Raw genomic sequence first — 27392 nt, forward strand, 5'->3', positions numbered from 1 at the left:
TCCATCCCTCGGGGGCCGTACAAATCATGCCCCAACTCCGCCAACTAAGTACGTCCTGACGCTGGCACTGGTGTCAGGACATAATCTTTCATTGCACGCACCTTAGCGATCAGTATGAACACTGTGGGCCAATGGCCAGCAAAATACAGCTGCCAGCCCAAGTAATGATTCTGTGGCCAGATCAAAGGTCACCGAGGGCAATAAGACAAGGACGCATTACATTTTTCCACAAAAGGTTAAAATATTAAAAAGATTGTACTCAATTAAAAAAAAAAAAAAAAAAAAAAAAAAAAACACAAAACCCCCCCAGCTTTTTTCTACCAGAAACAGCACAAGTCTGGGTTATGTCTGCCACATCTGATCTCCTTGCTCAACAGAGATGCCCTGCAATACCAGACTCCAACCATGGACTGGTGTGGCGCTGTTCCAGTAGAACGAAGGTAACGTTCTTTATTAGTGATGAGCGAATATACTCGTTACTCGAGATTTCTCGAGCACGCTCCGGGGCCCTCTGAGTATTTTTTAGTGCTCGGAGATTTTGTTTTTAGCGCCGCAGCTGAATGATTTACATCTGTTAGCCAGCATAAGTACATGTGGGGATTCCCTAGCAACCAGGCAACCCCCACACGTACGTATGCTGGCTAACAGATGTAAATCATTCAGCTGCGGCGCTAAAGACAAACTCCGAGCACTAAAAAAATACTCGGTGGACCCCCCGAGCATGCTCGAGAAATCTCGAGTAACGAGTATATTCGCTTATCACTATTCTTTATGCATTACCCTTGACCACTAGGGAAGTCTGAACTAGAGATCATTTGCTTGTAATAGTTGGTGTACAGAAACAATCAAACCAGATCTACATTTGTAACATTTATTTTAGGAAATACATTTTAAAACACATCTTTATTATTTATACAAAAAAAAGACTAGTTATCATAATGCATATAAATCAAATAAAAGGCCACTTTAGGAAGTCTTGGATCTTTTTAGCCCTAAATAAAAAAGCCAAAAAAAATTAACCAAAAACAAACAAAAAAAAAAAACATTTAGTTTCCTCTTAAAGGACAGTACAACAACATCACAGACAGGGTGGCATCTTTTCAAGTGCATTAAGCATCCTGCCTCTTCATACCTTTATCCTTAGTATGTGAAATATATATCTTTCCGTTGATATAGTATTTTTTATTTGCTAAAATATAGCAACTCAACAAAAAAAATTTTTTTTATATATATATTTTTATCGTTTTGTTTTTTTTGTTTAATCGAATGCAACTTAGCAAGAAAAAGTTTTTTTTTTTTTTTTTTTAGAAAGGGACAAATTGGAAATCATTACAGGAAATGACAATTCACAAATGACTGGGGTGGGGGTGGGGGTGAGTTAAATACACAAGAGACAATTTATTTTCCTCTCATTTGGTAGGGAGCACATTAGTTTTCCACTCAGTGTAATCATTTTCCATTACTTCCAGCAATAAAGTTGTGAAAATAGGTTGGGGGATTATAAAGGGGGTCCAAAAGTGAAATCAGACAAACATAAGTTAAAAAAAAAAAAGGGAGTGGAATGTAGCGAGAAAAAAAAAAAAAAGCAAATTGAGATAAATAAGTGAAGCATAAAATTTTGGTAGGGGGCAACTACCCCCCACTGAGAAGAGCGTTAATAGACGATTAATAACCTGGAAAGGGAGGAACTGCAAGGAATTCAGCAATACATAGAAAACATCTAATAGTCTAAGGCCTTGTACACCATTTAATGAACATTCTCGTCTCCATCTTCGTTCCCTGCCTCCCATTCTTCCTTACAGGTGTAATAAATACTGTATCTAACCTATAGTTCAGCGGGATGCAACACTTTCACATTCGTGGTTAACCTTCGGCACATAGGAATTTGGCAATTTATATGGAAGGTAACTAGGAAATCCCTCGCACCTTCTCTTAGGTGATGGGTCCTCTGTCAGAGAAGGCTCCACATATCCACGATTTCCTATTCCTACTGAAAAGTAACTATGATGTATTACCACAGGCCAATGACTGGCCTCACCATACCGACCCTATAAAATTGTGGCATCACTATTCCCTAGTCCCCCAAATCCTATAACTGCATCATTACCCTCTCATTTTTATGGCACATCCTTGCAGATCAAAGACCAGGTCAAAAAGGAAGGGGTCTCTGAAAATTTATGGGCTAGCCTTCCCAATTTTCCTTCCCAAAGATCCCTCCCGCTAAATGTCACGGGAGCAGAAAACACATGAAAGGAAAACTGAAAGACAGGATGGATCAATAAGGGGAGCGCCAGGCCTGGGCATTACATCTCGTTGGATGAGTAGTCTTTTTCTGCCGTGCCGTTGGACAGTATGTTTCCTTCTTGGAGCCGCTTGACACGGTATGCCTCAAAGTGAATACTGCTTGTGATGTCTTTGATATTCTGCATGTGCGTCCTGCAAGAGATGAAATACATTATGAAATTATATACAGAGAATATTGAATTCTTCCAGTCTATCAGAAGTGGAGGAGAGCAAGTAGCTCACAGCTATAGCCGGATACGCAACCGCGCAGGCAAATATCACCGGAGAAATGCGTGACATCAGAGGAAGGGAGGAAGGAAGCTGTGGGTGTAAATCAGCTCTACGCAGGGAACAACTATTGTTCCTAGTGAAACGAGAAGATGTCATTCACTACAGTTTGGTCGGATAAAAATTCAACAGGAAACGGCAATTCAACCGAAATATTCAGCACTTCATCATAAAAGTAGGTCGTAGAAACCATGAGGGGGAAATTAACAAAGTTGCAATCTGTAGTGCTGTAGCATGCAAAAATGAAATAGGCTCTCTGACTGAGCACTCCATCCATCAGCCCATGGCTGTTTTATTATAGCAGGATCCCATCTATCTACCCATATAAATGTAGGCCATCAGCCATGAGAGGAGTCACACTAGAATAGGTTCGCAGCAAAGAAGGTCACCTTGCCATAGGTGCCGGGCATGCATGAATTGGCCAAAGTATGTGCTAAGTAGCTTTATTTTTTCCTGTTCTTTAGAGTAGTAAGCAATTCAAGTTTCATGTTTACATGCTTTAGCACTACAGAGTGTAACTTTGTTTGTTACGTACTTACATGAAGCACACCAACAATGCCAAGATTGAGTGTCTGGCAGCCTTTAATGATGATCTAAATAGATACAGAAAGGACAGGCTAACGGAGCGCCAGGCTGGCGGTCAGGGGAGATGTTGATTGAGAAAGGTCCGATGCAGCTCCTGCCGGGTGCCTCAGGAGAGGAATAAACTGTAAGTTGCAAAATACTCCGGTCACATGGAAGCGCACAGGACACAGATGAAAGGATTAAAAGTTTCTTTGTTTATTGAAATCCACAACGCGTTTCGACGGAACAGCTCCGTCTTCATCAGGTGGCAGTATCATACTGCCACCTGATGAAGACGGAGCTGTTCCGTCGAAACGCATTGTGGATTTCAATAAACAAAGAAACTTTTAATCCTTTCATCTGTGTCCTGTGCACTTCCATGTGACCGGAGTATTTTGCAACTTACATTTAATGATGATCTGTCACTTACTATAAATGTGTATTTTGCTTACCTGGTGTACAAGCCGCTGTCCTCCCGAACCTGGCATTGCCTTTCTTTTCTTCATGTGCCTGTCCGTTCCTAAGGTATGCATGGCCCGCTCCTGTATGTAAATCTAGTCTAAGGGTATGAGCACACGCTGCGGATCTGCAGTGGATTTGACGCTGCGGATCTGCAGCGGTTTTCCATGAGTTTACAGTACCATGTAAACCTATGGAAAACAAAATCCGCAATGCACATGCTGCGGAGAAACACGCGCGGAAACATAGCGTTGTTTATTCCGCAGCATGTCAATTCTTTGTGCAGATTCCGCAGCAGTTGACACCTGCTGCTCCATAATAGGAATGCGCAGGTGTAAAACCGCAGGTGGAATCCACACAAAAACCGCGGTAAATCCGCAGTGCGGTTTACCTGCGGATTTACCAAAATCAGTCCCGAAAAATCCGCAGAGTAATCCGCAGTGTGTGCACATAGCAAAGTAGGGGTTGCCCTTCCACCTTAAGAGTCTTTTTTTGAAGAGCACGCCCAGTTGCCAAAAAAGACTAGCTATACCTATTTATCTATAGATGGATTAAAGAGGAAGCCATCTTAGGAATGCAGAGGTGTAGAAACAAAAGAAAAAAAAACAGGAGAACAGCAGCATTTACCCAAGTTTCAATGACACATTTTGGGAAATTTTAAAGCAAACCATAAGAGACCCCAAAGTCTATAATTTTTGTGCATGGTACCTTGAAACACTCACCTGATCAGAAGATCCCGCAGGCAGGCAAATTCACAATGAGCTATGTTTTCAACTAAAAAATAAATAAATAAATAAAAAAATAAAAAAAAATCGGTTACTACAATTTGTGCAGCACATGTGAGTTGCAAAATTCCAAAGCATATGACACAAAGTAAAATTCCAGTAAGATTCTAAAACTAATCTCCGCACACAGCAGTGCCAACATTGTCTAAAGCATTTGTGCATAATCAGGAGAATTTACAGATCATTAAAAATCAAAAGGGGAATATTTTCCAAACATGTTTGTTTGCAAAACAATTTTTTACTGAAAACATAAAACACGTCGCATTTATAACCACTAGGTGGCAGCAATGAACCACATGTAAAACTACAACACAAAAACCCATAATAAAGCCTAAGAAAGCCTGCAGCACAGGAGAAGCCGAAAACCAACAAAACAAACAGTCCGAGACACAACTTTGTGGGGTGTTCACAAAAAAAAGAAAATAAATAGGACTTTTGTCCTCTGGTTCCAGTTTGTAAAATGCATATAGGACTGTTCAAGTTTAACACCGTTACACCGTGCTCAGTTTTGGACACGCTGCTTGTCTGAAGCCAAAAAACAACGTGAGCCTGCAGGGTGGAAAGAGGGGGTGGTGGGAGGAGAGGGGTGCGTAAGTAACCTCGATCTGAATTGAAAAGTACAGACGTGGCAGGAGATGCAAGCCACAGATCATGTGCTAGGCTGGTTACAGCACTGCGAATACAAGAGTCACAGCCTGCAGAGGAACAATGGAGACAAAGGTATAGATAGTACTTCTCCATTCTTCATCTGATAGGCCTGGCAGCTTACTTCCTTGGAGAAGTATTAAAGGGATATTCTCAAGTTTGAAAGTTATCCCTTATCCAGGGAATAGCTCCAGTCGCTGGGGGGTGCGACCGCTGTGGCATCCAGCAATGCCAAAAACCAGCGCTCTTAAGTGAATGAAAGTCCATCATGCACATTACTGCTCCATTCATTCTTATGGGAGTGTCGAAGAGCAGCAAAATGTTGCGCTTGGCTGTCTCCAGCGGTCCCATTAAGAATGAATTAAGCGGCAGTGCGCATGATCGACCTCCACTCCACGGTCTTCAGGATCACTGGGGGCCAAGGTGGTCAGACCCCCAGAGATCAGAAAGTTATTCATATCCCATGATTACGAAATAACTATGAGTTTAATGTTTAAGCAAAAAAAACCCTACAGGGTTCCTTACAGTACAGTTAGTTAGGTCTTGTAACCAGGCATGAATGTGTGCGACGGCCACATGACCAGAACAGATTTCTACTGAATGAAGGCAAGATCTTCAAAACTATGAAATATATTTTAAAATGGCATACTCCTTTAATTACGGTATACAGAAAATAACATATCTGCTTAAATTATTACTACATTAAAGGGAACCTGTCACTATAGTGCAAAGAGTTGTCCAAATGCACTATATTGATGATCTGTGCTTAGGATAGGTCATCAATATGAGATTGGTGGGGGGTTGTAGCAGACCAAATACTTATTTCTCACTGCCAAAAGCAAATAAATTTATATCATTTATACAATGTGTGTTTATGTTTGACATTCTATCTCTCAATGTTAAAATTAACCTACCCTTAAAATTATAGACTATTCATGTCTTTGTCAGTGGACAAACTTACAAAATCAGCAAGGGATCAAATACTTATTTCCCCCACTGTATTTCTTCCATTTTCTTACTATTGCACCAACAGTTGTCTCCATCTCACCAAGCGTCTTACTTGTGGTTTTGTAGCCCATTCTAGCTTTGTGCAGGTCTATGATCTTGTCTCTGACATCCTTAGAAAGCTCTTTGGTCTTGCCCATGTTGTAGAGGATAGAGTCTGACTTTTATAAAAGGTGACTATGTAAGACAGCTGCCTTTAATGCAGGTAATGAGTTGATTAGGAGGCTTTTATTTAAACGGAGCCCCTCCTCCAATTATCACTGCTCTACTGATTATGAAATAGAACCTTTTTTTTTTTTCCCCAACTAAAGATGCAAGGTGTTTTTTTTCTACCAACTGGGCGTGTACCACAAAACTTCTGAGGGTGGAGCCTTCCTTTGATTGTCAGCAGCAAAAGAGATGAAGAAACCATCCCGAGAGAAGAATTTCTGTGGTACACGCCCAATTGGTTGAAAGGAAAATTTTCCCCATTGTTACCATTGGAGAATTTAATTAATTTTGGAATGGAGGGGCACAGAAGAAAAAGAAAACTGTTCTAGAATAAGTGGAGCAGCAATTAGAGGAGGAGCTCAGTTTAAATTAAGAAATCCCCTTTAATTATTTCCTCTATACTGTATTATTAACGACATAGTAGGAAATGGGTATCATGCATTGATAGATTATGCCTAATTACACCAAACTTACGCCTCCCATACCTCACCCCTCATTGGAAAGAAGCTAACCGGAGAATATTAAAATAACAGCTGTTCATCTGTTTTTACCACGTCCCGTAACTACAGTCAGCTTGCAATGCGTGGACAGTTACGCCACTCTTTATACAGATAAACTGTGAAATGGCGCTCCAAGTGTAACACATGCTCAGTGACACCGGGTACAACAAAAGCTGGTCTCTTGTCCTGTGTATAGAGAAATGCTGCCGGAAACATTTTCACAGACAGGAATGATAAAAGCATCTAATAAAGCAGAGCTGATGAGAGCGCTTTCCTCTCCTCGTCCTCAGCACATGATGTGCTTGTGCTTCCTCAGTTTTAGGCTTGTCAAATTAATGACTTCCTATTTAAGGAACGACTAAGCTATAAAGATAGTCGAATGCTTCTAGAATTTCCAAGACAACCATACAAAAACAGACATGTTTTAAGGTGGCCATACACATGAGAAGATTGTCAGCGGAAGCGGAATCTCATCAGGACTGTTGGGAGAAACAAGGATCAGGCATGTTCGTTTTCAATATACCCGATCCTTGGTTTACAAGTAGATAAGCCTCAGTCTGCACTTTGGTAGAGTCTTGCTCCCCTCTGCATATTAATACATGCATGCTCAGCCAAGCAAAGCACGCATGTGTATGGCAGGCTGTGTATCGCCAGCTTTAGGTACTCCCAACACGTTTCCACCTTCTCCTTCGCACAAACTTCAAAAAAAGGTGGTTATCCATAGCCTCTCACATGCACATCAGGAGATGGAGGCAGTCATGTTGGGTCAATGGCCACTTGCAAGGTCTCGTCGATAGACTGTAGATACAATGCATGTGTCCTATTCTAAGTAATTGTGCAACTGCACAACACCGACGGTGGTGGCGGTGACCTGCAAATAGCTGGCTGGGGACAGCAGTGCCTCTCACCTCTCCATGTGAAAGCGAAAGGTGCCACTTAATCCCTTTAAGGAGAATCTGTCACCAGGGTTTTGCCACACCACCTGAGAGCAGCATGAAGCAGGGGTAGACACTGCTTTCAGCGATGTGTCACTTATTGTGCTGCTGTCTGTAGTTTTGATAAAATCTCTGTTTTCTCTGCTGCAGATGTAGCAGTTCTCTGAATGCCGAGCTCTGTATACCCTTGCCCACATCACAGTGTGCATATGCAGAAAGTTGGCAGTGTACACAGAAAGCTGCCAATCCAGTGGTGAGGGTGCTGTTATACAGAGCTCATGAATATGGAGGACTACATGGCAGCAGGTCTACTAGTCATCTAGTGATAAAATCCCTGCTTTATCAACAGGAGATCAAAACTACAGTAAGCAGCCTAGTAAGTGACATCGCTCCAATCGGGGCATCTGTCTCTATATTATGCTGCTCTCAGATTAGATGGCAAAAAAAAAAACCAAACAAACCTGGTAACACAGTCCCAATAAAAGCAAGTAGCTGCAAAATGAACCCCTCCCCACACACAAGACTTTGACTGCAATGGGAGAATAGACTCTCTGAGCTTTGTCTCTTAACTACGCTCAATCGCCTTGGTAGAGTGTCAGATTAAAATGGAAGGGATCTGGAGGAAATTTAGAGTTTCCAGAAGCTCGTGATGAGTGAACATGCTCGCATAAGATGCTATCCCACCATTCTCAGGTGCTAACCAAGTGTCTTCAGAGTGCGACAGCCACAACACATGTAGGGATTACCTGTTAGGAAATCCCTGCATGTGTTGCGGTTGTTGAACAGCTGCGAGACATGCAGGTGCGGGGACTTACATTTTTCGAGCACACCAAAGACACTCGGTTAGCACCTGAGCATGATCAGATGACACCTTATCCGAGCACGTTCACTCATCACTAGTGGGGGTAAACCGCACTCATGATAACTACAGTTTTATGAATATGAATGAATGATCCATTCTAATCCTGACAAACCTAAAGTCTTGTACCTTCCCAAAACTCTAGGGAAAAAAAAAAGTATGTACTAATCAGTCCAACTGAAGTGAATGGAGCTGACCTGCAATACTGCACCCTGCAGGGATGGCGATGCTTCATAAAAAAGCAGCCATGTTTTAATAATCCTGGACAATCCCTTTAGAGAGAAAACAGGATTTTTGGTTGCTTACCGTAAAATCTGTTACTCAGAGCCTTCATTGGGGGACACAGGAACCATGGGTGTATGCTGCTGCCACTAGGAGGCTGACACTATGCACAAAAAAAAGTTAGCTCCTCCTCTGCAATGTACACCTCACCGACTGGCATTAAACACTTCAGTTAGTGAGAAAGCAGTAGGAGAAAAAAACAATAAGGTTGAAATAACCACAAAGATGAGAACTGTAAACATGAGAACAGTCATAGAACATAGAACCACAGAAAACTGCACAACATGGGAGGGAGCTGTGTCCCCCCAATTAAGGCTCCGAGAAACAGATTTTACGGTAAGCAACCAAAAATCCTGTTTTCTCTATCGCCTCTCATTGGGGGACACAGGAACCATGGGACGTCCCAAAGCAGTCCCTGGGGTGGGAAAAGCAGACTTCCATCAGGTCAGAGGACTCACCACTGCCGCCTGCAGGATCCTTCTGCCCAGGCTGGCGTACGCCGAAGCATAGGTATGGACCTTGTAAAATTCGACGAACGTGTGGATGGAAGACCAGGTTGCCGCTTTGCAAAGCCATAGGGCGGAAGCCCTGTGGGGTACCGCAAAGGAAACGCCGACTGCCCAGGTAGAGTGAGCCTTAATCCCAGGAGGAGCACTCTGTTCTGGACCCGGTAAGCCTCCAAAATTGCCGTTCTGATCCAGCGAACAATAGTCGCCTTTGAAGCCGGCAGGCCTCTACGCGTGCCATCAGGGATGGTGAAAAGAGAATCCATCTTTCGGAAAGTGGCCGTGCTAGCCAGGGAGATCCTCACTGCCCTGACGAGGTCCAGCCTGTTTAACGATTGCTCCAAAGGATGAGTCGGAGCTGGAAAAAAGGAAGGTAGAACGATGTCCTCGTTGAGGCGGAAAGATGAAAACCACCTCGGGAAGGAAGGAGGGCGGAGGCCTGAGGACCACCTTGTCCTGGTGGAAAATAAAGAAAGGAGGTCGGCAAGAAATGGCCGCCAACTCTGAAACGCGGCGGATCGAAGTGATGGCCGCAAGAAAAGCCACCTTCCAAGATAGAACTGACAGGGAAAACTCCCTGAGAGGCTCAAAGGGGGGAACCCCTAAGAACGTCCAGCACAAGTTTTAAATCCCATGAATCCACAGAGGCCCTGCACGGAGGGACAGCGTGGGTTACTCCTTGAAGGAAGGTCTTAACCTGTGGCTAAGATGATAACGTCTTCTGAAAGGGAAGAAGAGCGCAGAAACCTGGCCCTTTAGGGAACTAGGAGCGAAGCCCGAATCCAGTCCTGCTTGAAGGAAAGCCAAAAGGGAAGGCAGGGAAAGGGACCTAGGTGAAAAGCGGTTGGACTCGCACCAACGAAAGTAAGCCTTTCAGGTACGATAGTAGATCCTGGAAGACGAAGGCTTCCTAGCCTGGATTATAGTGTAAATCATTAAGGCCAAAAGGCCGGACGCTCTTAGAACTGTGGTGTCCACAGCCACGCCGTTAAACTGAGCGACAGATAATTCGGGTGGCAGATCGGACCCCGAGACAGCAGATCGGGTCTGTCTGGAAGGCGCCAGGTGGCGTCCGTGAGAAGATTGATGATCTCCGCAAACCAAGAACTCCTGGGCCAATCCGGGGCGATCAGAATGACCGGCAACCCTTCCGCCTTGATCTTTTTCAACAGCTTGGAAAGCAAGGGAAGGGGTGTGAACCGATAGGGGAGCACGAACTGCGACCAAGGAATGGCCAGAGCGTCAACACCACTGCGAGAGGATCGCGGGACCTTGGGACGACCCGAGGGACCTTCCTGTTCAATCGGCACGCCATGAGGTCCACTTCCGGAGACCCCCATCTAAGAGCAATCCGATGGGAGACCTCCTGAAGTAAGGACCATTCCCCTGCCGCGAGGCCATCGCGGCTGAGGAAGTCAGCCGCCTAAATGTCCACACCGGGGACATGAACTGCGGTTCTCATCCTCTGCCCAAAGGAGGATCCTGGAAACCTCAGCCGAGAACTCAAAGTCCACCCCTGGTGGATCTTCCAGTCCTAGACCTGGAGAATCCCCCTTAGGAGTAACGGGAACGCCAGGAAGCAGTAAGTCCGAAGGATACCTTCTTCTCTTAACGTGCCTGTGGCCTCTGCTGTTGCGAATAGGAATCTGATGCCGCGAAACGACGAAAAAGGCCGAAAAGACCGAAGTTGCCGCCTAAGGGCAGGGAGGCGAGGTCTGGAGAAGGGAACTGGTGCCGCCAGTGGCGTCCTTAATAATTTGGTCCAGCTTGGAACCGAAAAGACGTGATCCTTGAAAAGGCAGGCTCGTAAGGGACTTCTTTGATGACTCTTGAGCCAAACGGTGCGACGGCTAGCAACAACATTACTGGGCACCTGAGCGGCAGAAGATGCGACGTCCAGGGAACAAATTATTCCCCGGCGTGAGTAATCTGGGTGGCAAGTTCCACCAGTCGGTCTGGTAGAGCTCCGGCTTGAATGCCCCAACGGAGTTGTTTAGCCCCTTCGGCTACAGACTTCGAAACCCAAGTGGAAGCAAAGGCCGGGCATAGGGATGATACGGCAGCTTCGAAAGCCGACTTCGTGAAGGATTCCATGATCCTATCAATGGAATCTTTCAGAGCCGCCCCACCGGACAGCATGATGACTGTGTTGGTGGCAAGTCTAGCAGCCGGCGGATCCACAGAGGGAGAAGTCGTTCTCTATCGCCTCTCATTCTAGTTGGCGATGAGATCCGGAGGAAAGAGATATGAGACTCCAAGACGCTTGCCTCTTTGAAAACGTCTGATCGAATTCGCTCTTTCTCTGGTCAGAAGCTCCTCGAATTCAGGATGAAGAGCGAATACCTTGGGAGGTAGTTTAGACCGTCTAAATGAAACCGCCTGATCTGCGGGTTTCATGGAGGAATCTTTGATGCCACAGGTCTGATTGGTCGCTCCAATGAGGCTTTGAACCATATCCCTCATGCTAGCGATTTGGTTCGAATCCGGCCCCAATTTATCCTCCGAAGGCGCATCAGAGAAAGCCTCACCTGACTTAGGGGGGGGAGAGGACCGGGGGAAGTCGACCACAGAGAAGGACCGTGGGGCGAGATGAACCGAGAAGAGAACTCAGACCGGCGTTCCTGTCTGGATCTTTCGCGGCCTGTATTGGAAGTCTCGGATTGAGCTTCTTGCAACCCGCTGGCTACTACGGAAGTCTGCAGGGGCAACCGATCGAGCAGGGACACAAGGGTCTGGGACACCCGTGTAAGATCCGCTACTAATAGAGACAGAGAGGAGGCCCAGCCTGGGGTGGGGACTTCGCTGATGCGGAGCAGCAGGGGGGGGTCCTGGGCGGTGAACATAATGTGGGTTGCTGCAGGCCTGCCTGAGGGAAGCTTGCAGATACAAGACGAACACGGAAAGTGTTTCACTAAAGGTATCTTCACACATAACGATATCGTTAACGATATCGTTGCTTTTTGTGACGTAGCAACGATATCGTTAAGGAAATCGTTATGTGTGACAGCGACCAACGATCAGGCCCCTGCTGGGAGATCGTTGGTCGCTGAACAAAGTCCAGAACTTTATTTCGTCGCTGGATCTCCCGTGGACATCGCTGGATCGGCGTGTGTGACACCGATCCAGCGATGTCTTCACTGGTAACTAGGGTAAACATCGGGTTACTTAGCGCAGGGCAGCGTCGGTCAGCCAGAAAGCAGAGCGGTGACGTCAGCGCTCTGCTTTCCGGCCGCTGTGCTCACAGCCAGTACAGGAGGAGTGCAGAGCACAGCGCCGGGGACAGACAGCGGTAGGTAAGTATGTAGTGTTTGTTTATTTACTTTTACGCTGGTAACCAGGGTAAACATCGGGTTACTAAGCGCGGCCTTGCGCTTAGTAACCCGATGTTTACCCTGGTTAGCGGCATCGTTGGTCGCTGGAGAGCTGTCTGCGTGACAGCTCTCCAGCGACCAAACAGCGACGCTGCAGCGATCCGGATCGTTGTCGGTATCGCTGCAGCGTTGCTTAATGTGAAGGGGCCTTAAGGCACAGTAAGTAGGGAAAAAGTAGGAGGCCGGGAGCGACCTCCCTTAAAATTAGACCGAACGGGCCCCTGAGGAAAATATCAGAAGGTTATAGGGGAGAATGTCAGTATGCGGGGCAGAGCAACTCACGGCAGGCGCTGCTGTTTCCAGATGGAAGGCTGCACGGCTTGGAAGATGCTTCTCCGGAACGATTGCAAGGCCACCGCGCCGGAGAACAGCGCGGCCGCCGAAGGAAGCAGCGCGGCCGCCACGTGAATGGAGCGACAACCTCCGCCCCACGTGTCCCCGACGGCCAATACACAATGGAAGTGAGGAGGGACCCACAGGCACTTTGAGGGTAGGATATGTAGGAATAGTCACCTAAAACATCCCACGCCGTCCTTACTAACCTCAATCCGGGGAAAATATCAGACGTCCAGGGAGCTGATGGACGTCCTCGTCTCCTCCAACCGACAGGCTCTTGTGGGCGAGTGGGTGGGGGACGGAGCCAGGACCGGACTTCTAAGCACACTTGTGTGCTAGGATCTTGGTCTTGCTGTGGGATCTATGAGGATACGGGGTGGCAGTACACGCCGTACGCCTAGTCCATAATGTGGGATTACAGGTGTGACTGTTCACCCTGTATCCCTCCGGAAAATCTGAAAAGGAACAAAGCACATTGAGGTAGATAAGGGTCTAATGAAAGACCCATGTCCACCTCCTACTGACACTAAGCTAAACTGAAGTTCATAATGCCAGTCGGTGCGACGCACACTGCAGAGGAGGAGCTAAGGCGACGTTCACATTTGCGTTGTGCGGTGTCGGCGACGCAACGCACAACGCAAATGTAAACACATGCACAACGCAGCGTTTTGTGACCCATGCGTTCACTTTTGCATGCTTTTTGGTGCAGAAAAAACTGCATCATGCAGCGTCCTCTGCGCCCTGACGCTTGCGTCACAAAACGCAAGAGCAACGCATGTCCATGCGCCCCCCATGTTAAATATAGGGGTGCATGACGCATGCGTCGCCGCGGTTGCCCCCGACGCAACGCTAATGTGAACGTAGCCTAACTTTTTTGTGCACAGTGTCAGCCTCCTAGTGGCAGCAGCATACACCCATGGTTCCTGTGTCCCCCAATGAGAGACGATAGAGAAAAAAGGGTAGAGTCCAACAGAGCAGCATAGTAGTAGACATCACTGCAGTAAACCTCACCTTCAATGGTTCCCCACTTTGTTTTTCGGCCCAGTATCCTTCTGCCATTGATCTGATATTCTTGGTCACTGCCTACAACTGCAAATGGAATCATTTCCTAATAGAATAGAAATATTCTTGTTAAAGGGAATGAGTAATTGGAAAAGCACTTCCTGTATAAACACAATGTTAAAATGTATTAAAGAGAAAAAAAAAAAAATAATTTTCACACTAGCCACTGGTGTTACTCTAGACTCCTGTTCACTGGTTCAGGAAACGCACACGTACATTAGCAGCCATAGACCCCATCTTTTGTATTAAGAGCATGTGCATAGTTTAGGGAGATGAGGAAAAGCGGTCTATCACACATTGTGAATGGTGGATCCTGTGTTACCAAGCTGTATATGGAGGTGATACTTGGCATTTTAATCCTGCTTGTGGGCCAAAATAATAGCCCCGGTGGCCAGTGTTCAAATTTCAAGATTGCAGATCATAATATACATATTTTTAAACACAGATTTTAAATACAGAAAAAAAATTATTTAACACACAAAAAGGACAATGGGACATATGACGTATCACCATAAAAGGTCTACTCTGCCGTCAACATTGATTTTAATCCAGGTCATTCATTGACCGCTCTCATTAGCCACTTACTCTAATCTTCTCATTCACCAGTCTGTCTTCTGCGTCCTCATCAAATTCCTTTTGTGGATAAATATCTATCCCATTATTCTGGAGGTCAGCCCGGATCTAAGGGTCAAGGAGACAAGTAATTTAGTTGGTGGGGAGGAAAGAGGTAAAAGCCTACATGAAAGCATCCCGAATTGTACAGAATTATAGTTTAGCACATGGGAAATTGCAGGCATGAATTAGTTATCAACTAGATCAGAACATACAGGAAACACATAGCGCAGAGGTTCATTGTAACTTCCACTCAGCACAGGGTATTAGTAGCTGGCAGGGTCTACACAGTAGATAATCATCTAACAAATCCTTGAGCGGCCCACAGCTATCTCTCCTGCCCCCAGGGTAAATATGTACGCTCCACTGACCATGCATATTTGTTTTAGTGGTGACAAGACTCAGCCAGAAATATCTAACGTAGGCCTGTCTTCTACTGCATCAAGTCAGGCCTGCCAAGAAACAAGTCCAGTCCTCCTATATGGAGGTCATCGTACACATGAAATAGTCACCTGTGACCATAAATTGGTAGGTTTTGCAAACATCTTAAATATAACGGTGTATACGTCCCTCTTGTCAAAGCAGGGATGGGGCGGTGCCTGCACTGTGGCGCTGGACTCAGCACGTGCACATAGCTTCGGAGTCAGCACGCACTACGGCGCCATTTTATTGAAGACACTGTGTATGCGAATTCACAGACTGTCTTGAACAATATGGCGCCAGATATCGCGGGATGCGCACGTGTTGACACCATTTTATTGAATTGTACTACAATGTTACCCCCACTACGTTATGTGCAGCTATCGCCATTATCCTAAGGCTTCTATGTTGACTGCGCAATATGTCGCCGGAGTCAGTGCATGCACATACCGCAATTCGGAACCATTTTATTGAAGACACTGTGTGTGCAAATTTGCAGACACAGGGTCTTCAACAAAACGACTCCAGATATGGCCAAATGCGTACGTGCTGACTCCGGCACAATTTTATTGAAGAATTCTACTACAACGTCATCATCCCTATGGCCGGCGCATGCGTACTGCTATGTTGACATTGTAGTACACTACTTCAATAAAATGGTGTTTGAGTCAGCGAGTGCGCATACCGCAATCTCCGGAGCCATTTTATTTAAGACACTGTATAAATGTACCAATAAAAATGCTCGCCACCCGGGCGTAGAACGGGTTCAATATAGTAATGTGTACAGCCATCTTCGAGAATATTCACACAGAGGTTTTTGGTAGGGATTTTAAAGGGGTAGTCTGCTCTAAAACTACAATTCTGCAGTCAATGTGACTGCAAACGTGTGAAACAGAACATCGTGTGCACTGTGTGCTGAGAGGATTCCTTGGTGCCGAAAGGAGGGGGCATGACTGCAAGTGTGAGATTTGCATATATGCGGTCATGTGCCGACGAGACTGTCTGGCCTCACTAATTGCAAGCGAGCTGAGCAAGGTCGGATACAGTCTAGTCGGAATGTGGCCAGAAGTTTACAATCCACATACTCGAGATCACATGATCGTTCACTGTTGGCGCCGGAGAATCCTCCCAGCGCATGCGATATGAGAATTCATAAGTCTATATAGTCACAAAGAGAGACTGCAGACTTGTAAATTTTATACTGGGCAACCCCATTATGGCTGATTCGCTAGAAAAGCCACACAATAAATAAATGCTCTTTCTATTGATTTTAATGAGAGCTCTACACTACTGTTTACCTAGAGACTTTTTTTCCCTAGAAAGGTGCTGATGCAGATTCATTGTGGAATTTGTTTGAAACTTGACAAGGTCAAATAATAATAAAAAAAAAAATCTGCAAAAGTAAATATATAAAAAAGCATGTTGGGGGGAGGGGGACTTTGAATTTTTTTTATTTATTTATTTATTTTTTTATTTTTATAAAACCTTCAAAAACCATGGCTTCCGGACATTGAATCCTACATGTGAACATCGGAACCTTCAAAAAGAGCCTGAAGACCCACCTCTTCCGACAAGCCTACAACCTGCAGTAACCACCGATCGACCAAACCGCTGCATGACCAGCTCTACCCTACCTACTGTATCCTCACCCATCCCTTGTAGATTGTGAGCCTTCACGGGCAGGGTCCTCTCTCCTCCTGTACCAGTTATGCCTTGTATTGTTTAAGATTATTGTACTTGTTTTTACTATGTATACCCCTCCTCACATGTAAAGCGCCATGGAATAAATGGCGCTATAACAAATAATAATAATAATAATAACAATAATAATAACTTGTAGGGAATTAGAATAGAAAAAAAGATGCCGTTTTCTTACTAAACAGTATCACACGTGCCCACATTTGGGTGTCGTTACATTTCTGCTCTGTTCACTTTAATGGGGCCAAACTGGAAAACCAGGCACAGCTGTGGTGCTGTTTTTGGAAGTCAGTGGCCATATTTTTGTCATTTGTACAGCCAACTTATGAGATGCTGTTCTGAAAGTGAAATGCATGTATGGTTGGACTGTCAAAAGTGAAGACCCTTCTAGAATGCAGTCTCCAGAACATACGAGTTGTTCAGAAGTGCCAAATGTCCGTCCGCAGGCGGTGAGCATTTTTAACACCGCTGTAAATCTAACAGCGGCCCTTAAATGAAACACAGGCCACTGTTTGCGCTTACTGGCTCCCATCGGTGGCCTGTGATGCAATCGGAGGGACACCAATGGGTTTAACAGCAGGGGCCTGCTGAAGGCTTCCTAACCACCAACATTTTGGTTCTCCTGGAGGTCAACTATAAGCGGAGCTTCTAAAAGGAGACAGATTTACACTATGAACTGCAATACGGTGGTATCAGAGCATAAAGTGCAAGAGATGGGATGATAGCAGGCTTAAGTCTCCTAAACAAACTAAAAAAATAAAAAAAGGTTTAAATCACGCCTCATTTCCTACATTCAAAATATAGAAATTAAAAAATATATTTGGTATCACAGCATTCACAAAAGTCTGATTTACTGAAATATAAAATAAATAAATGCTGTAACAAGAAACAAGAAAATCAAAAAGGAAGAAATGTGTTTTTTGATCATTACTCCTCCCTAAAATGCAACAATAATTGAGCAAAAAGTCATATATATATAAAAAAAAAAAATGGTATAAATAAAACCGTCAGACAAAAAAACAAAAAAAAAAACAAGAACTCAACCAGCTAAATCAAAAAACAAATGTTATGGGTTTACAAAAATGGTGGCACAACCCCACAATTTTAATTTATTTATATTCCAGTACACTTAATGGTAAAAAAAATGGTGTCATTCATAAGTAAAACTCTTCCTGCAAGAGGCAATCTATCATACAGCTAAGGCTACTTTCACACTAGCGTCGGATTCGGCCCGTTGCATTGCGTCGGGCCAAGATTCCGACGCTAGCGTTTGATGCGCCGCACAACGGGTGCAGCGGATGCATTTCTCCGGCGCATCCGCTGCCCCATTGTGATGTGCGGGGAGGTGGGGGCGGCATTCCGGCCGCGCATGCGCGGTCGGAAAAAGCGGTCCGTCGGCAGCAAAAAAAGTTACATTTAACGTGTTTTGCTCCCGGCGGTCCGCCACAACACGGCGCAACCGTCGCACGACGGTTGCGACGTGTGTCAATATGTCACAATGCGTCTGTAATGTTACGCTATGGGGCACAAACGCATCCTGCAAACAACTTTGCAGGATGCGTTTTTTACCCTAAACAACGCATTGCGACGTATTCAAAACAACGCCAGTGTGAAAGTAGCCTAAAATAGTAAAAATAATTATGGCTCTTGGAAATAGGGGAGGGAAGAAAAAAAACAAAAGCGCAAAAAATAAAAACTGGGTGTGAAGGAGCCATTATTTTATTTATTTGCTTTCATAAATTATTTGTACATGTGAAAATAAGAAACTTTGTAATATATCTTAACCTTCTAAATGCAGGGGTAAAATCTGTCTTCAGTTAATACATATTTTCCCATTACTGAGATAAGAGATGATAGCTGGTGCCAATAACACTCCATGGAGAATTTTACCCGTCAGAGAACTTGCAGCAGAATGTTTGTCTGCATCTGTCCATCACCCCCAGATTTTACCCAAGAATTGGAAGTGAAAGATCAGTACAGGAGGAGACAAAAGCAGATTTCTCCATCCAGATAGATTACAAATTTTCTTGTTTTCATGTGAACTATGCAGTTATAAAATAAAAATCTAATGATGGTTCCTCTGTAATCATCTCTGCTCTAGGAGAAGGCTTTATAACCTAGCTGGCTCCGGCATTTTTATTGGGTGGTTAATGGAGCTACATCATTTATACACTACTGTTATCTGAGCATGCTCGGGTGCCAACAGTCTCTTTGACGTTCTCAAATACTATTGTTTGACAGCTGCAACATAAGCGGGATGGCCTAACAAACAGGAATGCCTGCATATGTTGTGTCTGTCTAACAGCCGCGAGCCATGCAGCTGCAGGTACTTGAACATAGTATTCGAGCACACGGTTAGCACCCGAGAATGCTCAGATAACACCTTATCCCAGCACTATTATACACCCAATGGCTTTTATCCTCCTTCACAGTATGCACAACAGTCATCAGTAAGTATTATTTTATCTCCTCCCATCACTGAGGATAGAGACTTACTCTCTGCTTGAAATAATCCCTCTCTTCTAGGGTTAAGGTGTCCGCTTTGGCAATGACTGGCACGATATTCACCACCTTACTGAGACGTCTCATGAATTCGATGTCCAAAGGTCGGAGTCTGTAAAGCAACAGTTGAAAGGCAAATTAATAAAACTTCTACTTTGTAGAGAGAACTGCCTTGTGGAGACGGAGATAAAATCAATCCGTGCAGCTCTATAAAACTATTTTTCTCCTGAGTTTCCCTTTAGGCATTGATTCATCTAGCTGTAAATGAGCCAAATGGTAACTTGTTATAGCGGAACCAAATGGTATTGTTTTCCATCTCGGGGAAGATCAAGAGAAATAATGTTAGATTAGGCAACTGATAAACAGTGGAGAAAACGCTGATGTGCAAAGGCCGCTTCAGAAACCACTTCCTAATTAACTCACCATGTGCTGGTTGGATATAAAACAGACAAAAATAGTATAAAATTAGGAGAGGAAGGCAGGTACTACATTGTTAGTCAGCCACACAGAGGGCAATGTGCTTTCACTGCAAGATTATCGTCAATGATCGTTCCCAGGATGGCTCATTTCACGATCATCTTGCAGTGTAAGCAGGCTGTAGATCACCCGATCAAGAGCAAAACGCTCATTCATCAGGGAAACTGACCTTTTGGTTTGCACAAAACATCATCATTCTTGCCCACTTATGTCGTCTTAGCAGCCTGCCTCTCCATCCTGAAACATGTACAGATTGGTGCAGATATAGTGGGAGCTCCCTGTATCCGGTGTGTGGAGATAAGAGATGGACTCTGGTAATGAATGCAAAGTTGCAGCGTGCACTACTTTCATCAGAGTCTCAAATGTCACATTCAAATCAATGGGTGAGAGAAAATAAATAAATCGGACCCCACATGGACCATCAGAGTGGTATCCAATTTTTACGGCTAGATTTCATTAGAAACCTAGGAAACTATGTGATCATGTACATGTATGCAAATGGATCGCACACGAATAGCACGCAGTTAGACAGACACACAGATGATGCATGGATGACAAGCTGTTGAAAATTTGAAGCAAAATCGTAGAGAATAGTCGGATGATTTTTCATACGCTTGTCTGCAGGGGCCCGTAAATTTAGCAAACCAAGGACAGCAGCCACTAGTAATTTTGTCTCACCATTGCTGCCAAAATGGGGCGAAATGGAAAGGGAAGCCATCTTGTAAAATACTATTAGTACGCAGATAAGGAGTTAATTGCAGGTTAATGGCGTTCTAACACCATGCGACGCTGGCACCGAGAACCTTGCTGCCCAGAAGAAGAAAAAAAGAGAACTTCCCCCAGGCAGTATTTGGCTTCCAGCCATGTCAGCAGCGCCAACGCAGTTTCCGTCACTGTTATGGAACAGGCTTTCATGAGAGGTGGTGAGTAATGATGAGAAAGTATGCTCGTTACTCAGGTTTCCCCGAGCACGCTCAGGTGGTCTCCGAGAACTTGGATGTGCTCGAAGATATAGGGTATGTGCACACGTCAGGATTTCTTGCAGAAAATGCCTGAAGAAAACCAGACAAAGAAATCCGCATGTGTTTTTTTCCATGTTTTTTGCGTGTTTTTGACGCGTTTGTGCGTTTTTTTTCCCCAATGCATTAAATAGCGGGAAAAAAAGCGAAAAATCCACAAAATTAATGAACATGATGCATTTTTTACCGCGATGCTTTTTTTTTTGCGGAAAAAAACGCATCATGTGCACAAAAATTGCATAATGCATTATAATTGATGGGATGCATATGTATGCGTTTTTATAGCGAAAAAACGCAAAAAAAAACGCAATGTGTGCACACAGCCTTCGTCGCTGCAGATGCATGATTTACGACTGCTAGACATCCTGAATACATGTGGGAATTCCCTAACAAACAGGCAATCCCCACATGTATTCAGGCTGTTTAGCAGTCCCAAATCATGCAGCTGCGGCAACGAAAACTAAATCTCCGAGCACTAACAAATACTCGGAGACCACCCGAGCAACGAGCATACTCGCTCATCACTAGTGGGGAGTTCTCCTTCAATGGAAGTCTTCAGAGGCTAGACAGACATCTGTCTGACATGGTTTAGTGAATCCTGCATTGAGCAGGGGGTTGGACACGATGACCCTTGAGGTCCCTTCCAACTGCGCACCCCAGCACTGACTGACAGCAGGATCAGCACTGGAGCAGACTGTCAGCCGGGGGTGAGGTTAAAGCCACCGTTCTCTAGCAAATTTTTCGTTACTGCTCTATGTATAGTGCCACCCCTATGACTGGAAGTCGAATGATGCTGATGCCTAGGGGAATAAAGTTTATTTCCTCCCGGCAGTGTGGCTCTCAGTAACGGTGCCACATGGTGTTTTAACATTATTAACTGGCAGATGAACCTCATGTCTGCAAATAGATAACCTTTTTTTTTTTTTTTTTTTTTAACACACGACAGGTTCCCTTTAATAGAGGAGTTATGGACAATACTAGAGTTATAGTGTAAGAATTGTCGAGTTTTATGTAAGGAAAGATAGATCTTGGTAAATTCAATGAATGTGCAACTTTCATTTACTTTGTGTTCTCAACTTTCACCCCTTCAAGATTTTGGCAGCAGAAAGTATCATTTCTGTTTATACCAAGCGGCTGAAAACCCAGAGGCCTGCGGCTACGCTTTTATGTTATGAATGGCAAATCTTATGTGCATTTTACAATAGCGACAAGAGGATCAGTGGCCGGCTTCTGAGGCCACCACTCAGATTTCAGTCACAGATATACCATCGATTTTTTCCATTATATGGCAGTGTTCATGAGTCCTCTCAACTATGTGCATGTGCTGCCAAGAATTGGGTATTCCTGAGCAAAAAGCCCCCCACTCACCCACCAGTTTCTCATTGAGGTCTCCTTGTCTGTCAATATGGGACAGTTTTCGGTGCACCGACAAGCAAAGATGCAACAAATTTATTAAAGAGAACCAAATTAATTGTAGTCTACTCCATTGCTTTCCCCCCTCTCTTAAAACGACGGTCTTAGAGGGAACTTGTTAGGAAAATTTGACGAACCAAGTGGTATGGCTGTATAGGTGAAAGAACAATGAAGTACAAGGACAGAAAAAACAAAAATAGAATTAGACCTACAGGTAATTCGGTTTTTAGGAGCCTTCCAGGACAGCCCAGGAGGTTGTCTCCATATCCTAATACCATAGCACCGGTTAACTTTTAGGTTCTCAGAAAAATATCCAAGAATGTCAGGAGGGAATTAATGCTGTCGTGGAAGGCTCCTAGAAACCAAATTACCGGTATGTCTAATTCTATTTTCTCTAGTTGCCTTCCACGACAGCGCAGGAGGAATCAGGTCAGGTACCCATCCGATCTGAGATTACCTTGACGTTTGGTGGATGGACTCACAATTTTTGGCCAAATCTTGTGCTAAGCATCTCATGTGTTTTTTCATAGATTTCACAAGCCGTTATGCTATTCACATTTCATGTATCACACATTTCCTTGCTTTAGTACAGTAAAATTGAGTGCAGCCATTATTCTATTTGCTATACAAGTCTTTTTTGGTTATGCACCAGTTCAGACTAGATTGCTGTTCAGTCAGTTTTCCTATATTTACTATGCCAACCAATTCTGTATTTAGGGAGGGACCACAGCCTGGAGAACTTTCCGGCCAAAGACTAGATCCCGGTTGGACCAGAAGTCCAATCTATAATGTTTAGTAAAGGTGTGTAGAGAAGACCATGTTGCAGCCCTGCAAATCTGCTCCGTGGATGCACCAGCCCTTTCAGCCCAGGAGATGGAGGTAGATCTGGTGGAATGAGCCTTTAGGCCTGCAGGTACCGCGACATTCTGAGCTAATGTTTAGTAAAGGTGTGTAGAGAAGACCATGTTGCAGCCCTGCAAATCTGCTCCGTGGATGCACCAGCCCTTTCAGCCCAGGAGATGGAGGTAGATCTGGTGGAATGAGCCTTTAGGCCTGCAGGTACCGCGACATTCTGAGCTAAATACGCTTCAGTTGCCTTTTTTATCCAGTTGGCAATGGTATTCTTCGCTATTTTTTTGCCTTTGTTTCAGCCAGATAAATGAACAAAGAGATTTTGGTCAATTCTGAAAGATTTAGTTTGTTCTAAATAGTATAAGACTATGCGACGTACATCCAAAGTATGGAATCTATGTTCTTCCGGATTTGTAGGATTGTGACAGAACGATGGGAGGACCATGTCTTGTGATTGGTGAAACTCTGACACCACCTTTGGAAGAAAACATGGATCAGGTCGGAACACAATGGAATCGTCTCTTATGCCGAGATAAGGTTCCCTGATTGAAAGGGCTTGTATTTCCCCCACTCATCTAGCAGTAGATATGGCAACTAAGAAGGCTGCTTTGCAGGATAGGAGCTGAGAGGAACAAGAAGATAATGGCTCAAGTGGAGGAGCCATAAGGCCTTTTAGGGCTACGTGTAAGTCCCATGGTGGTACAAAGATTTGTTGTTTTGGATGATGTCTTGATGCTGAGACCATAAACCTTTTTATCCAACAATGACCTGCAAGTTCTTGGTCGAAGACAGAACTCAAGGCTGATACTTGAACCTTCAATATACTCGGCTTTAACCCCATATCCAGCCCTTTTTGTAAAAAGTCTAATATTTGAGAGATATTAGGGTGGAAGGGGTCAGGATTACAAGGGTGACACCACGAGGAGAACCTTTTCCAAATTTTGCTATATATAGCGTTAGTGACAGGTTTCCTGGATTTTTGTAAAGTGGAGATCACCGATTCCGAGAGTCCTTTAGCTCTTAGCACCTGGGCTTCAGTAGCCAGGCTGCCAGGTTGAATTTTTGGGGGTTCGGATGATGAAAGGGACCCTGAAGGAGAAGATCATCTGATGTTTGTAGAAAGACTGGACCATCTACTTGTAATTCCATGATGAGATGGTACCAGCTCCTCTTCGGCCATGCTGGAGCTACCAGGATAGTCGGGACATGATCGTCTCGGATCCTCTGGAGGGTCTTTGCAAGCAATGGTATTGGAGGAAATACATACGCTAACCGGAACCTCCATGTATGGGCAAAAGCGTCCACTCCCTGAAATTTGTCTCTGGGGTCTAGAGAGAAGTCTCGACCTGTGCATTCCGACTTGAAGCTAACAGATCTATGTTGCGAAGGCCCCATCTGTTCGTCAGCATCCTGAAAACGTCTGTCTTCAGGCTCCATTCTCCTGGTTGTAAGTCGTGACGTATTAGGAGATGTGCTTGAACATTTACAGACCCCTTGAGGTGTATTGCTGATATTGAGAGGAGAGGTTTTTCTGCCCAGCAAAAAATTCAGCTTGATACAACTCTCAGGTAGTTGAACTTCGATTAGACTGTTTTCAGCTAGAAGGGCCTTCTCCACCGCCATCAATTCTCTGAGGTTGGAAGAATTGGAGCTTTCTTTCTGATTCCAGTGACCCTGGAATGGGACTTGAGATACAACAGCACACCAGCCTCTTAGACTGGCATTTGTTGTTACTGTCACCAGTGGAGTTTGTATCCAGTCCACAGCTTTGAGAAGGTTTGTTTGGATCACCCACCAGGTTAAGGAGGATTTTACCCTCCCTGGAGTGTAGACTCTTCTGTTTAGGAAGTTTGGATTTGCATTCCAGTTTTCCAGAATGTGCGCCTGCAGAACTCTGGAATGGGTTTGAGCCCACTGGACTGACTGTATGCAGGCAGTCATAGACCCTAGAAGAGACATCGCTGTCCGCAGAGAAGGGGACCTTTGTTTTTTGAAGTCTAGAACCTTGGATATCAAGTTCTTCCGGTGATCTTCTGGTAAGAAAGATTTTTGTTTTCCGAGTTCAAAAGGACCCCCAAAAACTTTATCATTTTTGATGGCAAAAGATGAGACTTCTTTAGATTGGGTTCCCAACCCAAGAGTTGTAGAATGTTCAGAGTTCTGGAAACCCTCTGTTTGAGAATTTCGGCGGAAGGACCAATGATTAGAAGGTCATCCAGGTAAGGTACTATGGCGACATCTTGGTTCCTGATATGAGATACGGCTTCCGCCATGACTCTGGAGAAAACCCTTGGGGCCGAGGAGATCGCGAAGGGAAGAACATTGTACTGAAAATGTAGAATCTTGTGATTCAACTGAACCGCAAATCTCAGATACTTCCTGTGACAAGGATGTATCGGGATATGAAAATAGGCATCTTTGAGATCTATTGTTGCCATATACGAATGAGGAGCTATCAGAGGGATGGCTGATTTTACTGACTCCATTTTGAATTTGCGGCAGATGATGTATTGATTGAGAGCCTTTAGATTTATTATAATCCGGGCTCGTCCGGAGGGCTTTTTTACCATTAATATACGGGAATAATGCCCCTTTCCCTGTTCGTTTACTGGGACCATAGAAATTGCTCTCGAGGTCATCAGGTCTTGTAATCCTGACATCAATTTTTGAGTCTCCCGAGATGATGGGAAGGTGACTCTTAGGATCCTGGGAGGGAACTCTATAAATTATAAAGACCCTGCTGGATAACACTTAAGACCCAAGGGCTGTTGGAGATATTCCACCAACTGTGAACAAAGTTCGAAAGCCTCCCCCCTATCGGATCGGAGTCATTGCTTTTCTTGCTGTGGCTGCTGGAGAATAAGGATATTTTTGGATTTCCCCTTGGCATAGCTCCATCTACCAGTTTTCCCTTTGCCCTTAGCCTGGGAGGGCTGAGATTGGGAGGGCCGAAAAAAATACTTTCTGGGAGGTCTCTGTTCAGGAAGAGTCTTTTTCCTGTCCGTGGCTTTTTCCAGGATATCATCTAATGAAGGCCCGAAAACATAGTCTCCTTTAAAGGGGATGGAGCACAATTTTATTTTTGAAGTGACATCTCCACTCCACATCTTGAGCCAGAGAGCTCTTCTGGCTGAATTTGTCTGGACTAAGGATCTGGCGGCTACACGGATAGATTCCATGGAGGAGTCTGCAAGAAAACCAGTTGCTCTATTTAAAATAGGCAAGGAGTCCAACACCATCTCTCGGAGTTCCCTGAGAGATGTGGTTGTCTAATTCTTCCATCCAGCGGAAGAGAGACCTGGCTACACAGGTAGATGCAATATTGAACCTGAGAGCCAAAGTGGAGGTTTCCCAGGATTTTTTGAGTAGTCTTTCAATCTTCCTATCTTAAGGATCCTTTAACTGGGAGGAGTCTTCAAATGGCAGGGCAGTCTTTTTTGCCATCTTAGCCACCTGAACATCTATTTTTGGGATGTTCCATTTAATTGAATCTTCATCCAGAGGAAACCTGTGTTTAAAGTCTGACGGGGTGGTTAGCCGTTTCTCTGGAAGTTCCCACTCATTATTGATCATATCAATGATACTCTTATGTACGGGAAAGCCAATCTGTTTATCGGTATGTATGCCAAATAACTCATCCTGTATAGTCTGAGGAACGGGTTCCTCTTTTAGCCCCATAGTATTCCGCACTGCGGACACCAATTCTTCAATATGTTCAGAAGAAAAAAGGTATTTTATGATTTCAGAAGTTTTATGAGGCAAGACATCTTCCCATTTAACTGAGGATGACGCATAAGAGTCATCAGATTCTGAGTCAGAATATTCCTGGACCTTTCTTTTCTTAGGAAGCGATGGACCAGGTGAGGGTGGTGGTGGCAAGGGAGGGTCAAACATGGCTAAAGAGGTTTGAACCTCCTGTCTAACCAAGGAACGTATCTCTTCAATTAGTGAAGGATGTACAGCCTGGATTATTTTGTCCGTACAGGGTTGGCACAATTTTTTCTCCCATTTGAAGGGCAATTTTTCATTACATGTAGCGCATTTGCATTTAGTGGTGGATTTATGGACAGGCTTGTCTCCCTGAAACGAGAGAGGGAGCAGTATGAGAAGGTATACTAAGACCCACCCTTAAATGGGACCCGTCCCTGCCACACTTACTGGGGCTTGGGGAGCGCTGGGCTCTGCAGCTGCAGGGCAAGACGTATCCATGCTGAGCAGGCTTACCTGAGACGTCTTCTGCAGCTTTATACAGAAAATAAATGCTGCCCCAGCGCCTGGCAATTAGCCGTCCCCTCCCCCTCCACAGTCC

General features: G+C 44.6%; 1 protein-coding gene across 5 annotated transcripts in view; it reads right to left on the minus strand.

Annotated features, from left to right (window-relative positions):
* Positions 1–857: 857 nt before the first annotated feature.
* Positions 858–27392, minus strand: part of SEPTIN9 (septin 9) — a 417355-nt gene continuing 390820 nt past the window's right edge. For 4 of the 5 annotated variants that reach the window (XM_069752121.1, XM_069752123.1, XM_069752122.1 and 1 more), the window contains 5 exons: positions 19317–19434; positions 14676–14771; positions 14040–14136; positions 4317–4368; positions 858–2436 (listed from right to left, as the gene is read on the minus strand). In XM_069752121.1, coding sequence (XP_069608222.1) covers positions 2304–2436; positions 4317–4368; positions 14040–14136; positions 14676–14771; positions 19317–19434 — 496 coding nt within the window. In that variant the 3' untranslated portion in view covers positions 858–2303. Of the gene's footprint in view, positions 2437–3110; positions 4369–14039; positions 14137–14675; positions 14772–19316; positions 19435–27392 lie in introns of all 5 variants that reach the window. The other variant, XR_011318413.1, reaches the window with a different exon arrangement.

This window comes from Ranitomeya imitator, chromosome 2, assembly GCF_032444005.1.
Source record: "Ranitomeya imitator isolate aRanImi1 chromosome 2, aRanImi1.pri, whole genome shotgun sequence".
NCBI classification, from domain to species: domain Eukaryota; kingdom Metazoa; phylum Chordata; class Amphibia; order Anura; family Dendrobatidae; genus Ranitomeya; species Ranitomeya imitator.